This window comes from Pristiophorus japonicus, chromosome 9 (assembly GCF_044704955.1).
Source record: "Pristiophorus japonicus isolate sPriJap1 chromosome 9, sPriJap1.hap1, whole genome shotgun sequence".
Lineage (NCBI taxonomy): Eukaryota > Metazoa > Chordata > Chondrichthyes > Pristiophoridae > Pristiophorus > Pristiophorus japonicus.
In genome coordinates this window covers 33,897,201-33,915,740 of record NC_091985.1, presented here as the reverse complement: position 1 = coordinate 33,915,740, position 18,540 = coordinate 33,897,201, and the positions used below count along the sequence as shown (strand labels likewise).

General features: G+C 44.0%; 1 protein-coding gene across 5 annotated transcripts in view; it reads left to right on the top strand.

Annotated features, from left to right (window-relative positions):
- Window positions 1–18,540, top strand: part of ltbp1 (latent transforming growth factor beta binding protein 1) — a 456,945-nt gene that overhangs the window by 366,246 nt on the left and 72,159 nt on the right. For all 5 annotated transcript variants that reach the window (XM_070889256.1, XM_070889254.1, XM_070889255.1 and 2 more), the window contains 2 exons: window positions 837–962; window positions 13,641–13,784. In XM_070889256.1, the coding sequence (XP_070745357.1) occupies window positions 837–962; window positions 13,641–13,784 (270 nt within the window). The remainder of the gene's footprint in view (window positions 1–836; window positions 963–13,640; window positions 13,785–18,540) is intronic.

Here is an 18,540-nt window from a genome sequence, read left to right as displayed (position 1 = left end):
AGCCACCAGCAGAACACAGCACCATTAGTAGCCTCAACCATGAGATTGCTGGCCTTTGTTACGGACACGAGAAGCTACTTCTCATGAACGTTACGGCATAGTATTGAATAGTGTGTCATGGTAGAGTGCAGTTGAACGTAAGGTCACTGTAGAACACATGGGTGCACTGTACGAAAACCTGCTCTTAACTGGTATGTAGTACCTCCGAAAGGGAAGTCCCAAATGTAGTGTAAAAGGGGCTTACTTGTAGCTAACTTCCTCTTGACAAAATATTTCTGTGAGACTTCGTGAAGATGTTATTGTGTGTCTATTACTGTTGCATATTAACGGAACTGTATTATTTATTCATTTCATATACCCTTATCCCTCCCGCAGGCACTTTTTAATAAAAAGGAAACTCATGAAATTAAATTTTCAATTGAGTTAAATTGTTCATTAAATATCAATTAGTCCCTCCCCGTGCCAGTTCAGTCTCCTCTGGCTGTGGTTCTGTGGCTCCCTCAGCCCACCACATTCAAACAAAGCAGTCTCGGTGGTTATCAAGCGCACTGCTCCACTATATGGAAAGATTTACAGCAACCTCAGTCCACCACATCCATTGTGGTTATCAAGGTTATATAGAAATAGCTACAGTTGCTTTAAACTTCTGAACTTAGTTCCAGTTCTGGTCTGGCTTTTGAGCCCTCCGCTTGGCAGTCAGTCTTACCCACCGATTGTAGAATTCGGCTCCTTATGATCAGTTTACCCCGAGTAAATCCTGTTTTTCACAGTAAGATTTATAACCATGTTTTGTTTTTATGGGGACTAGCCTGATCATTGTAACATCTTATTTGCAGACGTTGATGAGTGCACAAACGACACAGTGTGCGGCAGTCATGGTTTCTGTGAAAACACAGCTGGCTCCTTCCGCTGCCTCTGTGACCAAGGCTTTCAGGATCTACTGGACGGGCAAGGGTGTGAGGGTGAGTTTCCACTCCTTTCCAAGTGAGGCCTCGCTGCCCAAAGGATGAACCGCAACCCCTCTTCAAACAATCTGCAGCAGGAGCGAGACACATTCCAGAAATAACAGTGAGGTCTAACAGCTAAAGACTGGACGGATAGAGTGGTTAAGTGCAGTCATTAGACTGGAGCACAGGGTCGCAGTCAGAGAGAAGGCACGAGGTTGCACTTAGCTCACGGGCATTTTAACCCATAACATTCCCGATGGTAGAGAGCTGGTCCATGTAATACTCTGCTCCTTTCAACCAACACTTCAGATCCTAGAACTAGAGGTTAACTTTCACTGATGCAGATACTTAAATATCTTAAGGCCCGAAAATTGCGGCCTCGCCAGGTGCGTACGATGTGCGCACACACCTGAAGAGAAACACAGAAAATAGGAGCAGTAGTAGGCCATTCGGCCATTCGAGCCTGCACCGCCCTTCAATATGATCATGGCTGATCCTCTATCTCAACACCATATTCCCGCTTTCTCCCCATACCCCTTGATGCCTTTCGTTTCTAGAAATGTATCTATCTCCCTTTTAAATATATTCAGTGACTTGGCCTCCACAGCCTTCTGTGGTAGAGAATTCCACAGGTTCACCAGGGGAACCTTTCTCCTCATCTCGATCGTAAATTTCCTACCCCGTATCCTGAGACTGTGATCCCTTGTTCTAGACTTCCCAGCCAGGGGAAACATCCTCCACGCTATCCAGTCTATCCAACCCAGTCAGAATTTTATACTTTTCAATGAGATCCCCTCTCATTCTTCTAAACTCTAGTGAATACAGGCCTAGTTGGCCCAATCTCTCCTCATACAACAGTCCTTAGATCCTAGGAATCAGTTCGGTGAACCTTCACTGCACCCCCTCTATGGCAAGTATATCCTTTCTTAGGTAATGAGACCAAAACTGCACACAATACTCTAGGTGCAGTCTCACCAAGGCCCTGTATAACTGTAGTAAGACATCCTGGCTCCTGTACTCAAATCCTCTTGCAATGAAGGCCAACATACCAGTTGCCTTCCTAACTGCTTGCTGCACCTGCATGTTTGCTTTCAATGACTGGTGTACAATGACTCGGCATGCAATTCGCATGCACCAAAAACCAGCTTTTGCGATTTGTGAAAATTTCTTTGGACAGATCGCACACGTCCCCGCAGGAAGGACATCGTGGGGCAGAGATTGAGCTATTTGCCCAACTCTTGCCCAGCGAATGTCCTTCAAACACTTACGCCTGGTAAAAGCAGGCGTCTAGCCTACTTTTACCAGTGTAAGAGCTTTAAAACATAGAAAAATTAAATGTAATCATTAATTTTTATATTAAAAAACCTGTCCATTAAGGTAAGTTTATTTTTAGCCCTAGTAAAACAAATCGGGCTAGACTTTCCCTGAAGCCCGCACCCCCCCCACACCCCCCCCCCCCGCCAGTTTGCCGCCCAGAAAGATCGCTAAGATTCTTCAAATAACGCTGGCGAAAAATTGCATAAAAAAGGAAAAAAAATACCGCCCGGCGAGAAAGTGGATCTTACACGTAGATTCTCGGCGGTTAAACGCGATCCTGGGCAAAATGGGCGGTTCTTAACCCAGAATGGACGGTAAGTGCTCAAATTTAGACCGAGTCTGTGGTTGGGCCTAGGGAGTGGGGGAAACACAAAAAATATTTTTTCAATGAAACAAAAAATAAAAATTCAGTCGTAAAAGAATTTTAAAAGAATTATAAAGAAACCTTTAACTTAACTTTCTTTGCAGGGTACTTAACTACCGCCATGCTCCGGCTACTATTTGTGGGAGTTTTTGTCGATTTTACCTATGGGTCACCACTGAGCCCAAACTCGGGTGATTTTCCTGGCGGTGCACGCCGGAGGTCCACTCCCCAGCAGTATTTTGAAAATGCCGGCTGAACTCTTTAAAAAATTAAGTGGAAACTTTTGCCAGGTGTTTTTTTTTCTAAAACATTTAATTACATTCAATTTCAATTAATCTTAAATATGTGAGTTTTTTTTTAATTTATCATGTTGTGTTTCTTGCTTTGGGTGGTATTCTCATTGATAGTAATGGGAGCTCGTACAAACAAAATTACCATTTTTATCAATGAGAATACTCCATGTTCATTGGTGGCCCAGGCCCACGTGATCCCAGGATACGAATACGCACCTGGAAGACATGTTCCCGTACGCTGGACTGTGAAACTAGGCCTCCGACCGCAATCCTACATTCCTCCGGTACCATCCGGTATTTTTGTACATTTTTTTCAGGTTGGAGGTGTTCACTCGAAGGAAGCCTCCGACCGCAATTTTCCCCCCAAAATATTAAAGAAAATAAAGCACGGCATGCTACACACAACGCCACAGTTAGCTGACCACAGGAGCTAACAGTTGGTAGGATCTATATTCAGTCAGTTCTACTAGATTGCTACTAGAAAATAAATCCATTCGAAATCTACAGTAATCTGTATTTACATAGATTTTACAGCACAGATACGGGCTGATCGGCCCAGCCGGTCTGTGCTGGTGTTTCTGCTCCACACAAGCTTCCACCCACCTCTCTTCATCTCACCCTATCACGTAACCTTCTACCCCTTTCTCCCTCAGGTGTTTATCGCGCTTCCTCTTAAATGCATTTACACGACATGGCTGGGTTATCCTTTTGGGCAGAATCCCACCACAACTGTGGCAGAGCAGGACTTCTGCCTGCCCCACGCTCTGTTGTTGACCTTGACCGATTTTGCTGGGGAGGGTCAGCTTTATTTGGTGGGATTCTTACTGTCCTTGGGGTGTGGGGGAGGCGGTGGAACAGCCTGGCTTGCCTGCAGTGTGGCTGACTTCTTACAGGGCAGCTGAAGAGAAAGATATATTTTTTAAATTCAGACTTCTTGGGCAGAGGGAGTGCAGTGGAATCCCCTCCACACACCGTGGCAGTACTGGGTTCCAGCAATACGCTGGTCTTCCTCATGTCCAGAATCGCTATGGTATTAATGAAGGGAAATACGACATTTTCCTCATTAGAGTTTGCTTGTTCATATATGGGCAGATCCTTTCAACGCTGGCTATTAATTTACAATGGAAAAACGTTGACCCAAAGTAGTATGAAGAACATAAGAATTAGGAGCAGGAGCAGGCCATTCGGCCCTTCTAGCCTGCTTCACCGTTCAATAGGAACATGGCTGATCGTCTACCTCAACTTCACCTTCCTGCATTATCCCCATATCCCTTGGTTCCCTTAGTGCCCAAAAATCTATCGATCTCTGTTTTGAACATACTCAAAGTCTCAGCATCCACAGCTCTCTCTGGGGTAGAGAAATCCTAAGGTTCACAACCCTCTCAGTGAAGAGATTTCTCCTCATCTCTGTCCTAAATGGCCGACCTATAGGGCTAAACTTTCACATTCATTTTTGGCGGGTTTTTTGGCGGTTTTCTCGGCGGTACAGCTGTTTTTGGGAGAGAAACCGCCCGGCGAAAGTTTTCCCTTAGCTTTTGAATGATATGGCCCAAATCTCAAAACGCCCGCCGGGAGCAAACCGCCAAAGTGCACCACCAAGAAAATCGCCAGGGCGTAAGTTTGGCCTCAACGGAAGCCCGTCCAGATCGCCGAGGGAACCGCCCTGTGAAAACTGCTTAAACAGGACGGTAGGTGAGTACTCTGCAAAGAAAGGTAAGTTAAAGGTTCTTTACTTTTGTTTTAATTGTACAACGCGATTAATTATAAAACTGTCTTGGGAATGTTTTAGTGAAAATTATTTTTTAGTTTTCCCCCCTTCCTAGGCCCAACCGCAGCCTCGGACTAAATTTTAAATTTTTTTTTTAAGAACTGCCCGTTTTACTTAGTTTCCCCTTTAACCGCTGAGAAACCACCGAGAATACTGGTGCAAGATCCATTTTCTCGCCGGGCGATTATTTTTAACTTAATAATGGAAATTTTCACCAGCGTTAGTTGCAAAACGTTAGCGTTTTTTCTGGGCGGGCAATCGGGCGTTGAGGGGCTCTCGGGAAAGTCTGACCCCTAGTTCTAGATTCCCCGACCAGGGGAAACATCCTCCCTGCATCTACCCTTTCAAGTCTTGTCAGAATTGTATACATTTCAATGAGGTCACCTCTCATTCTTCTAAACTCTAGGGAATATAAGCCTAGCCTACTCAATCTCTCCTCATAGGACAATTCCCCCCATCTTCATCCTCAGTGAGAAAGACTTACAAGTAACAAAAAGCTTCACTAGCAGAATAGATTCTGTATTCCAGTTCTCAATTGAACACTCTTGTTTACGAAATGTAAAAATAAAATAAAACTCAGCGCCTTTATGCACATGATGTAATCTGATACATTTTTTGTGATTGCATAAGAATTATTTAAAACAAATGTATCCCACAGCTGGGTTTACATCTACTGTATAAGGATTAGTGAGACTTTGGTTTTATAAAGGGACACATGCAGTAACTGTTGCCATGTTGTTGACTGCCAGCAGCACTTTAATGTGTTTAGAACTGAGAAAACAAGACCAGGCTTCTCAGTTGAGCACTTTCGGGGCCATAAATCTAAGAGTCACTAATAAATCCAAATCAGAAGAAATGTGGAATGTGGAACTCACTACCACATGGAGTAGTTGAAGTGAATAACATAGATGCCTTTAAGGGAAAGCTAGATTAGTACATGAGGAAAACAGGAATAGAAGGATATGCAGATAGGGTTCGATGAAGTAAGGTGGGAAAAGGCTTGTGTGGAGCATAAAGTCACCGGCACAGACCAGTTGGGCCGAATGGCCTGTTTCTGTGCTGTACATTCTGTGTAATCCTATGCGTTCCTAACTTAGATATATACATTTTTAAAATCCCCTTCATAATGTTTTTATTTATTATTTTTCCTTCAACCCTCATTTTCTACCGCAGAGAGTGACTTAGCGATCTAGTCCCAGGCTGTTGCGAATGCTACCTCTCAGTGGTGCACAGAAATAGCTCAATGGGCACCATGCTAACGCGTCCTTTAGTTACAGAATCATGGAATGGTTACAGCGCGGAAGGAGGCCATTCGGCCCGTCGAGCCCATGCCATCTTCCTGATCTTCCTCATCTTCCTGACCGAGGCCAGAAACATGGTCTGTCGGCAGTCACAAAACTACCATTGCCACGCTCTGATGTAACATTTTAAACCCAATCAATTTTTTTCCCCCCCCACTTTTTCAGTCCTCCCTTCAGCATCTCCTGAGGCTCAGATATCCGGCCCAAATGTCCATTCTTTGCCTCTGTAACATCATAGGCAGTCCCTCGGAATCGAGGAAGACTTGCTTCCACTCTAAAAATGAGTCCTTAGGTGGCTGAACAGTCCAATACGAGAACCACAGACCCTGTCACAGGTGGGACAGATAGTCGTTGAGAGTAAAGGAGGGTGGGACTGGTTTGCCGCACGCTCTTTCCGCTGCCTGCGCTTGATTTCTGCATGCTCTCGGCGATGAGACCCAAGGTGCTCAGCGCCCTCCCGGATGCACTTCCTCCACTTAGGGTGGTCTTTGGCCAGAGACTCCCAGGTGTCAGTGGGGATGTTGCACTTTATCAGGGAGGCTTTGAGGGTGTCCTTGTAACGTTTCCTCTGCCCACCTTTGGCTCACTTGCCGTGAAGGAGTTCTGAGTAGAACGCTTGCTTTGGGAGTCTCGTGTCTGGAGCCTTGTCTCTGCAGTGAGTGCCTCACTGCACCGCCTGACCCTATCCTCTCCCCACATCTACATGCCCAACAGGGGAGCACTGGATAATGATCACTGCGGCTGGGAACCCCTCCGAATCTTTCCTTCCCAACCCAGGGGGACTGAGGGGCCATTTGTAGCTCCCCCCCCCACCCCTGCCTCCCCCCCTGCCATCCAGCCTGAGATCAAATCATTCTTTTCAGAGGGTTAGTTGTTGGAAAAATGCGAAAAGGGGGAAGATTTTCAAGAGTTATATTGGACTTGGCGAGGGAGATTGGAAACACTTGTTGAAATGCAGCAATCTTAAAAGACATCTTAACACCACAGTAATTGAATACTTTAAGAAAAAGGGGACCTGCTTATTACACATGAAGTGGGCGATAATTTGTATTTTGCAGCAGCTGCAGCTACGACTCGTCAAGTTGAATTTATATTCTGACATTTATAAAGCCGAATTAATCCAACGTGAAAGCTGGGTTTATTTGTAAAAAAAACAAAAGAAAGTGAAAATGTAAATCTATAAGGATGAAATTCAAGTCTGGAACTGAACTCTGCTGAGAACTGGTTGACCACAAAATACCTATAGCCGGAAATACCGTCTGGTGCTCCATACGCACACTGTGCGTGGAGTTTGATAAAATACCTCCTTAAGCAAAAAAGCTCTGTAGACATTTGGCCCATTTTGCAGACTAGTGAAAAAAAAATTGCTTTCACTGGCTAAGTGTTCCTCATTCTGTCAAGATGTGTATATCTCAAGTGAGAAATCCCAGTGCTCCAATTTCGTTCTGGAACAGGGTCTAACAGGCTGTCCATCACTCCCTTGTCTGTGTGTCAGTGCATAAACCGCAACGCTTCGGAGCCTTAGTCAGAATGACAGATCCCCACGCATTATGTCATCAAACACAGTTAAAGGACGGAGGGTTCCTTCTGCAGTCACGTTCATGGTCCCTGTCCAGCGCGGCACTGCGGGCATGAGAGAGCGCCTCCTCACAAGTAAACAAGGTGGTTGAGGTCGGGGATGGCTCAAAAGGCAAACCAGCACCTGCTGGAAAACAGCAGACTAACGGAGAGGTTCACAGAGATCTTTCACAGCTGCTGTACTTGTTGCAAATTTCGGCATAAAACGTCCCTGTTTCTGGGTGGAAACACTTATGCAGGAAAACAGAGTAATACGGTAATGTCGCTCAAAATTTAAAAGAAGTGTTTTCACACGGAAAAAAAAAATGGAGCTGTATGTAGTAAACATTTATGTTTTGTGCAATAATGTGTTGCAACTATTTAATTGTCTCAAGTTAATATTATTACATTGGGCTCTCTCTCAATATTCATATCATAGTAGCATGCCTTCAGTATTGTTCCCGGGCTCCTCTATTGGAAGCATAGATTTATATGCTACTCCCATGTTAATTTACCTACTATCATCTTCTGAGCTTCTCCCAAATTCAGTGCGATGCACTGTGATAGAAAAGTACTGATAGAATAGAATCAGAGAATAGAACAGCACAGAAGAAAGCCATTCGGCTCATCGCGTCTACGCCGGCTCTTCATAAGAGCAATGTCACGAGTCCCATCCCTCCGCTCTTTCCCCATATCCCTGCTATTTTTTTCTCCTTCAAGTACTTATCCAATTCTCTTTTGAAGGCTTCTATTGAATCTGTATCTACCACCCTATCAGGCAGTGCATTCCAAATCCTAACCACTCGCTGTGTAAAAAAGCTTTTCCTCCTGTTGCCTCCGGTACTTTTGCCAATCACCTTAAATCCGTGCCCTCTGGTTATCGCCTTAAAGTAGAATCAAACCATAGCTGTCTCTGTGCGGCATGCAGCATGCACGCTTCAGAAGCCATGTAATATAACCTGCCGAGGATTTCTCAAACTTTAGTGATGTGCTCAAAATAGCTTATTTATTGCTCTGTTGGTAAACCCAGAATAAATGAGCTTAATGCTGTCATTTTAAAATCCAGAGATCTTCTGCTGGTTGTTGCTAGTTTTACAAATATATGGCCTCTTGGGTGATATTAACCTTGAAAGAAAATAAATGTACAGTGTTTTGTCATTCAATGGAACAGCAGGACGTCCCCTTTGAGCTCAGCAGTTTCTATTGATCGTGCCTTCTTTCTCATTTCTGTAATTCATGTTCTCATCTTTCCCTCCCCCCACATTGTCTAGTGCACCTTGACTCAAGGGCAGCGAGGCGGCCTATTCCTAGGTGTAGGCCAATACGACCAGGAAATATGCACAAGCAACAAGGATTTATTTTTCCGCAGTCTTTCCATCCCTCTTGTGAAGGCACAGCCTCCCATCCCTGGTACATTCTCTCAGATAGACTGACTAAGTTTACTTTTGCGAATGAGAAACCATGGGTGTGTGAAATGGAAAACCTATATCCCACAATTTAATAATACAGCATCACTTCGTAACTTGATAATGTTGTTAGAAGTGGGGAAATGTGAAAGCTGGGACAGTGCAAAGCCCGAATGGCCTTCCTCTCATCATATACAGTCACGCTTAGCATCCCAATCATCCACACAAAGAAACGTGAGAAGGCCATTTCAATCCCTCGAGCCTGTTCCATCATTCAGTTAGAACAGGGCCGATCTGTGCCGGAACTCAATTTGCCTGGCCTTGTTCCATGTCCTTTGGTGCTCTCACCGAACAATAATCTACTGAACTCAATCTTGAAAATTATCATTGGTCCAGGCAGCATCCACAGCCTTTTAGGGGAGCCAGTTCTGATTTCCACTCCTAAATGGCCAAGCTCCGATTTTAAGATTGTGCCCTCTTCTTCTGGAATCCTCCACCAGAGAAGATCATTTAGAACATAGAAACATAGAAAATAGGTGCAGGAGTAGGCCATTCAGCCCTTCGAGCCTGCACCACCATTCAATAAGATCATAGCTGATCATTCCCTCAGTACCCCTTTCCTGCTTTCTCTCCATACCCCTTAATCCCTTTAGCCATAAAGGCCACATCTAACTCCCTTTTGAATATATCCAATGAGCTGGCATCAACAACTCTCTGCAGCAGGGAATTCCACAGGTTAACAACTCTCTGAATGAAGAAGTTTCTCCTCATCTCAGTATTAAATGGCCTACCCCTTATCCTAAGACTGTGTTCCCTGGTTCTGGACTTCCCCAACATCGGGAACATTCTTCCTGCATCCAACCTGTCCAATCCCGTCAGAACCTTATACGTTTCTGAGATCCCCTCTCATCTTTCTAAACTCCAGTGTATAAAGGCCCAGTTGATCCAGTCTCTCCTCATATGTCAGTCCAGCCATCCCTGGAATCAGTCACTGCACTCCCTCAATAGCAAGTACGTCCTTCCTCAGATTAGGAGACCAAAACTGAACACAATATTCCAGGTGAGGTCTCACCCAAGCTCTGTACAACTGCAGTAAGACCTCCCTGCTCCTATACTCAAATCCCCTAGCTATGAAGGCCAACATACCATTTGCTTTCTTAACCGCCTGCTGTACCTGCATATCAACTTTCAATGACTGATGAACCATGAAACCCAGGTCTCGTTGCACCTCCCCTTTTCCTAATCTGCGGCCATTCAGATAATATTCTGCCTTCGTGTTTTTGCCCCCAAAGGAGATAACCTCACATTTATCCACATTATACTGCATCCGCCATGCATTTGCCCACTCACCTAACCTGTCCAAGTCACCCTGCAGCCTCTTAGCATCCTCCTCACAGCTCACACTGCCACCCAGTTTAGTGTCATCTGCAAACTTGAAGATATTACACTCTATTCCTTCATCCAAATCGTTAATGTGTATTGTAAAGAGCTGGGGTCCCAGCACTGAGCCCTGCGACACCCCATTAGTCACTGCCTGCCATTCTGAAAAGGACCCGTTTATCCCGACTCTCTGCTTCCTGTCTGCCAACCAGTTTTCTATCCACGTCAGTACATTACCCCCAATACCATGTGCTTTAATTTTGCACCTACCCTTTCGAATCCCTTAATCTTTTTAAATACATCGATTCGATCAGCCAGTAACCTTCTATTTACAATCTATATTAACGACTTGGAAGAAGGGACTGAGTGTAACGTAGCCAAGTTTGCTGACAATTCAAAGATGGGAGGAAAAGCAATGTGTGAGGAGAACACAAAAAAATCTGCAAAAGGACATAGACAGGCAAAGTGAGTGGGTAAAATTTTGGCAGATGGAGTATAATGTTGGAAAGTGTGAGGTCATGCACTTTGGCAGAAAAAATCAAAGAGCAAGTTATTATTTAAATGGAGAAAGATTGCAAAGTGCTGCGAGACCTGGGGGTACTTGTGCATGAAACACAAAAGGTTAGTATGCAGGTACAGCAAGTGATCAGGAAGGCCAATGGTATCTTGGCCTTTATTGCAAAGGGGATGGAGTATAAAAGCAGGGAAGTCTTGCTACAGATGTACAGGATATTGGTAAGGCTACACCTGGAATACTGCGTGCAGTTTTGGTTTCCATATTTACAAAAGGATATACTTGCTTTGGAGGCAGTTCAGAGAAGGTTCACAAGGTTGATTCCGGAGATGAGGGGATTGACTTATGAGGAAAGGTTGAGTAGATTGGGCCTCTACTCATTGGAATTCAGAAGAATGAGAGGTGATCTTATTGAAACGTATAAGATTATGAGGGGGCTTGACAAGGTGGATGCAGAGAGGATATTTTCACTGATAGGGGAGACTAGAACTGGAGGGCATAATCTTAGAATAACGGGCCACCCATTTAAAACTGAGATGAGGAGAAATTTATTTTCTCAGAGGGTTGTGGTTCTGTGGAATTTGCTGCCTCAGAGAGCTGTGGAAGATGGGACATTGAATAAATTTAAGACAGAAATAGACAGTTTCTTAAGGTTATGGGGAGCGGGCAGGGAAGTGGACCTGAGTCCATCGGATCAGCCATGATCGTATTAAATGGCGGAGCAGGCTCGAGGGGCTGTATGACCTACTCTTGCTCCTATTTCTTATGTTCTTATGTTCTGAACTCAAGGGAGTACAAACCAGGTTTATGCAACCTGTCCTCATAATCTAACCCTTAAAGCCCTGATATTCTGGGGAATCTGCACTGTACGCCTTCCAAGGCCATTCTATCTTTCCTGAAGTATGGGGCCCAAAACTGAATGTAGAAGTCCAGCTAGTGTTTGAACAAGGCACCGTACAGCTGAAGCATCACTTCCTCACTTTGGAATTACAATCCTGTTGAGATAACGGCCAACATTCCATTCGCCCTTTTGATTATTATTTTTTTACCCGTGTACCAGTTTTTAGTGATTTGTGTATGTGAACACCTAAATCCCTCTGCTCCTGCACAGCTCCTAGTCTCTCACCATTAATAAAATATTCCGATTTGGCTTTCTCAGATGCCCAGTGGACAAAGGCATACTTCGCCACATTGAACTCATCACTTATATAGCCTTAAATAAACTCTTGAGTTTACTCTGAAAAAATGGAAGGAACCTAGCATGTTTATTAATTCTTTTGCTTCCAGACTGACTTTACTTCTATTTAGGGCCACCTGTCTCTTATTTTTTTTAATGTTAATTTCTTCGCCGTGAAAAATTTGGCTCAATAAACAATGTGTAAAGTAGTAAATCAATCTTACAAAAATCAATCAGATAGACAGTTGTAGCACTGGATCTGTATGCTGTACCCCCAAAAAGTCAGTGAAGGCAATGAACAGTGAAAATGGTTCAGGTCAAACCTTAATGGCTGCTTCATGGGGAGTAATACACAAGGCTCAGCACAGATTGAATGAGTCACTCGTAGTTCTGGGATACCTCCCTGTATATCTATTGGTAAAAACACATGGGATCATTAGGCAAAAGAAACAGAAAGCTAAAGGTTTCATTGCTTTTCTACAGTAGTGAGAATTCCAGGTAAATTGGGCCAAATCTTCTTACAGTTTAAAAAAAAATCTATTTGATCTATTTAAATCAATTTGCATTTGGAACTCATTCAAGAAAATGTCAAATGTAAGGATGGGGTCCTACCAGACGTTTATCCGTCATCGTGCATCACATCATATCTGTGGCTGGAGCAAATGGCACAGAAGGCAATGTATCTTTGGATTGCTTAATCGTTAGTCTTCTATGGGGAGCACGGTGGGTTGTTATGTGCTGGATCAACAGTCTTGTGGTTGGGTTTATGTTTGAGTCTTGACAATTAATTGGATGTTACTGATTTAATATATGGTCATGTAGTAGGGGGTCTGCATTGAAGAGTAGATTTGCCTCTGGCAGTACTGGCTGAACTCAGTGTTCTGCCAACGAATGCATTTTATTACCCCCCCCCAGCCCGTTATTTTTGTGCTTGACCCATGTTTTGGAGATCTCGTTGAGGTATGTATTTACGGACAACCAATCCTGTGGTAAATCTGTGTCCGAATGTTGGGTGGTTTTGGGAAGGAGGTTTAATCCCCAATAGGAAAATGCTAGGTCCAAATCTTGGATGCTGTGGGGGTTGGTGGTATGTGTTTAATCCAGATGGTCACGTGGTGGGTCTGTGTCTTGGTGGTCTGGGAAGAGGAAGGCATGTGTGTCCAAGGTCCCTGGAGCTTGCACCCATTCATGAACCAATTTTTGTAATTTGAACCTTGAATCCAAATCCAAAACCTCACCCCTCCTGAGAATTTCCCTTTTGCCCTCTATTATATAGAAAGATTCAGGAGGTTTTTGTCGAAAAGGTTACTGTGCAAACGGCCAGTTCTATTTCCTCCCTCCCCCTCATTTTTGTACTGGATCTGGAGTGTACGAAGTTACAATGTTTTCAAAATGTTCAAGTTCTTACCCCAGCTTAACAGAAACCAGGAAAAGTTTGATCTTAAAGTACAGAAACAGCAATGAACAGGCCACATGTGAAGGTGACATGCAGCAGTGAAGTTACCGTTCTGTACTTCACAATAGCGGGACATCAGTCTATCTTGTGATGTTGAGAAATGCACTGTGTGTGGGCTTATCCCTTACTCATTTAATGTTGTTCCTGCTATAATCTCCAGATGTAAATGAATGTGAAATGATCAGTGGAGTATGTGCTGATGCGCTCTGTGAAAACATTGAAGGCTCATTTCTCTGCGTCTGTTCTGATGACATCCAGGAATTTGACCCAATGACCGGGGAGTGCCGTTTCCCCGAGCCTCCAGGTACGGAAAAAGAAAAGCTGACCTCCAATAAAACAGAGTAACCTTAACTTCTTTGTGGTACAATCCTTGGGAAGTAGAATGGGCAAAGGCAAGTAGGAATATTTGGAAGAGTTTTTTTTGGACCCGTGTTCTACATGTTAACACCTAGCTCAGATTGTAATATATAGTTTCACAGCACTTAATAATATCTGAAATATTGTTGTGGATAGATACCTCAAGGTTGGTTTGAAAGTCTAGTGGACGGAATTTACTTCTGTTTTTGTTGGCACTGAACCACTTTTTGCAGTAACACTAAGCTATTATAGTAGGTGCACATTTCTGAAGTGCCCCTGTGAGAATGACAGTAGTATCACTTTGCATTAGTGTGAAGGATATCTCAAACCTTTTTACACAGCTAAGTCCTTGTTTAGTAGCACTAGCGGAAAGGTTCCAAATTTTGCACCCATTCCTACTCAATGAAGTTCCTAAATGAATAGTCCATTCTTGCAAATTTAATCTCTTGCCTCCTGATAAGGATTTGGCATTCTTTTAAGTTTTCAAATGATACATCAGACTTTTCTCCTCCCCATCCCTCACCCCCACCTGCCTCCAGCCCTATTAACAGCAGCATCGCATACACTGTAAGTGTAGCCTTCACGTATTGCCTGTTCTTCTGGGCGAGACAGCGATTTACTTGCAACAGTTAAGAACTTAAAAACATTTATTCTTTCCTGGGATGTGGGCGTCGCTGGCAGGGCCGGCATTTATTGCCCATCCCTAATTGCCCTTGAGAAGATGGTGGTGAGCCGCCTTCTTGAACCGCTGCAGTCCGTGCGGTTCAAGAAGGTACTCCCACAGTGCTGACTTTGTTGTCTCAGTTTGGTACAAACTGAGTGGCTTGCTTGGCCATGTCAGAGGGCAGTTAAAAGTCAACCACATTGCTGTGGATATGGAGTCACATATAGGCCAGACCAGTTAAGGACGACAGATTTCCTTCCCTAAGGACATTAGTGAACCAGGTGGGTTTTTCCAACAATCTGGTAGTTGTCACAATTATTGATGCGAGCTTTTTAAATTCCAGATGTATTTAATGAATTGAATTTCAATTCCCCCCAGCTGCTGTAGTGGGATTTGAACTCATGTCTCTGGATTTTTAGTCCAGGCCTCTGGATTACTAATCCAGTAACATAACTGCTACTGTACCCCGTTCCCCGTACCGTACTCTGTTAAGAACTTAAAGTAAGTTAGAAGTGTTAGAAGCAAGTAGGTACGACCAGTCTATGCGGCTGTTGGAACGATTCCATTGCAACCTTTAGCTAAATTGGAATTACATATCCGGGAGAGATGACTGGTGCAAAGCCCATGCAGGGAGAGAAAAAAATTGAGTGGTTCACCTTCTGTCCTTTCCTTCTGTAAGCCTTGCCTGTATTGTAGTTGACTCGGTCACATTCCAAAACTCTGTAGCAGTGTTGAATCCACATGGTACAGGTGCTCAAACTAAAGAATCGAGGAGCTGTATTGGGGACAGGGCTGCAGATATATTTTTCAACCTATAATAATTCATAAGATGTATGTTATGAATACTTGGGTTATGTGCAACACACGTATTACATTTCACAGAAAGCATAGAGACATCCTTAGGGCCGAATATTCGAAACGCATTCCAAAGTTCGAAATGCTTGTGTTCACACTTGTGCTGTAATTACTCGGTGGAAAACTGCAAGGGCCTCTTTTTTGAAGCGCCGGCAGCAATGCTAGAACGTTGCATAGCCCGACCTGACACGGATATTGCAGAAGCACAGCCGTTAAACAGAGAGAGTGTCGGGGGCCTGCGTTGTGATTGTGATAGTTCTTCTGGATGAGACTTGTACCGTATCCAACCCAGGATACTGGATTTGCTGCTCATGATGCGGTCTCCTTTACATTGGGGAAACTAAATGCCAATTGGGTGACCCTTTGCTGACCATCTGCGTTCAGTCCGCACGGGCAACCCTGAACTCACTGTCGCTGCCCACTTCAATTCACCATCCGACCGCAAATTGGCCCCTCTCTCCTTGGCTTCGCACACTGTTCCAATGAAGCACAATGCAAGCTCGAGGAACCGCACCTCACCTTTCTACTTCAAGCTTTAAGTCGAATTTTCTGTTGCAGTCGGTGTTGGTAATGAAGGATGGATGTACCTCTGGGGATGGGAGCGGCTTGGTGCTTGATTGGGGATCCCTCTTCAATACATGGCTGGCGGGTGGTGTGCAGCCCGAATGTCGACCTGCCATCTTCTTCCAACAAACACCTGGGCCACTGGAACCTGCTCTGCTTTATCCGTTGTTCATGCTTCCCCTTAGCTGTTCCACTTTATCTATTAAAACAGTCTCTGGGTCTCGTATATAGAATCATAGAAGTTTACAGCATGGAAGGAGGCCATTTCGGCCCACCGTGTCTGCGCCGGCCAACAAGAGGCTATCCAGCCTAATCCCACTCGGGCAAATAGCGGAGGCCCTTTACTTCCAGATGCTTGCGATCGGTCAAGAGGATTCTTGGCAGATCGCAAGTTCTGGGTTCAGGTGCATGTGCTTCGTATGCCGATTATTTCTCTAATTTCTTGCCTCTTTTTGTCTTACACTATTATCACTCCTGTCATTTGACCATCCCCTGTTCTCCACCGAATCACTTTATAAAAGTCATTATTTTTCTTGTGTGGTCTTTCCACTTTCACTTGATTGGTTCCATTTTATAAACTGTTCATCTGTAGGCCCAGAAATTGCGTTCGGAGGCTTCCCCCGGGCGGATGCCTCTGATCTGAAACGTTTCTATGATTCTACCTGGTGGTCCAGGAGGTTTGGAGACTTGCGCTCCTGGGTCTCTATGCGAAGGCCTGTGTAGCGACCCGCGTATTCGCAAGGGTCCCTGGGATCACGTGGGCCGGCCCAACCAATCAAAGTAGGGGTGTTCCCATTCATACTTGTGGTGAAGAGTCCCCAAAACACACAAAATACATTTAAAATTAATCAAATGGAATTTAATTAATTATTTAAAGCAAAAATGTCATTTTTTTCAAAAATAAATTTACATATTTTAAAGGGTCGAAAAATAAACTTACCTTATTTAACATGATTTTAAATGTTTAAATTATTGGGAAAAAAAGAGCTTTTATCAGCCGTAAAAATTTCAAGGGCTTTCGCTGGGCATACGTTGGGCAAATAGCGAAGATTCTTTACTTCCAGGTGCGTGTGATCTGTCAAGAGAATTCTTGGCAGATCGCAAGTCCCGGGTTCAGGCACATGCGCTTCGCATGCCTAAGCCTGGAACTTGCTGCGCACCTTGTTTGCGCACGTAGGGGTCGCGTATTCAGGACCAGTATCTTCCAGATCTGATGAAGTACGACCATTTTTGCTTTCTCCACAGATGCCGAATGTTTCCAGCATTTTCTGTTTTTGTTTTACCAACAGTCTGTCAAGCCGTATATGTTAAGATCTTTTAAACTTGCTGCCCCAACCATCAAAGTTAATCCTTTTACCAGCTACCCATTTTATTGCAGACTACGAGTATCTGTTTTCCATTTGTAACTTACAGTTGGACTCTGTTCCTCTCGCTGCTCCTAATGTTAAATTGAACTTGAAGGCAGCGTGGTTTAGAGATCGTGCTCCAACACTCGATCTCTAATAAGAGCATAAGGAACAAGAGCAGGAGTAGACCATGCAGCCCCCCGAGCCTGCTCTGCCATTCAGTAAGATCATGGGTGATGTTCTACATCAACTCCACATTTCCGCCCTATCCCCATATCCCTTGATATTCTTGGTGCCCAAAAATCTAGCGATTTGAGCCTTGAATATACTCAACAACTCAGCATTCACAGCCCTCTGGGGCAGATAATTCCAAAGATTCACAACCCTCTGAGTGAAGAAATTACTCTTCATCTCAGTCCTAAATGGCCGACCCCTTATCCTGAGATAATGAGCCCTAGTTCGAGACTCTCCAGCCAGGGGGAAACCGCCTCTCAGCATCTAGTATGTCAGTCCCTCCAAGAATTTTGTACGTTTCAATGAGATCCCATCTCATTCTTATAAACTCCAGAGAATGTAGGCCCATTCTCCTTAATCTCTCCTCATAGGACATTCTGACCTATTCTTTCTTTGAGCACAGCTGCTAATGTAGGCAGCCTTTAGATTTTCCTCTGGTAAAGTCTCCATTTCAGCCTTAAAATAAACTTAGAAAATAAAGTAGAAATCACTTTTTATCACCTCAAGCTGATATGCGCGTAAAGCCTCTCTGCGGTTGAGACGAAACTCTGTGCTGCATCTGATATTGTCAGATACATTTCTGATGAGTTTTGCTGATGGTCATTTGAAGCTTTGTTTTGTGCCTCCCTGGAGGCCACGTACATGCCAGCCCACTAAACTCAGAAAGGCTGACACAGGCCCAAAAAAGCGGACAGCTTCAGAAACAGCGCATGACTGAAAAAAACAGCCCTAAATAAAGGCCTGCGCCAGAGAAACTACTTAAAGCCACTGAAAAAGTCAAATTCCTTCTTATTCCGTTGGATTTTTGTTAATGTTTTGACATCATATTCCACAATTCAGTTTGTTTTTTAATGAAAATTTAAACCCAATGTTCTCACGTATGACATACAAAAATAAATAGTTATGTTGGGAGCACAGTGGGACATAGACCCGTCCTGACCAGCACTGCAGCAAAGCTGAACAGCCCATTCTTAGTATTATGGGGAATAAAACTATTTATTTACAGCGAAGTCTGGGAGATGCTCCTCACAGATTTTTGA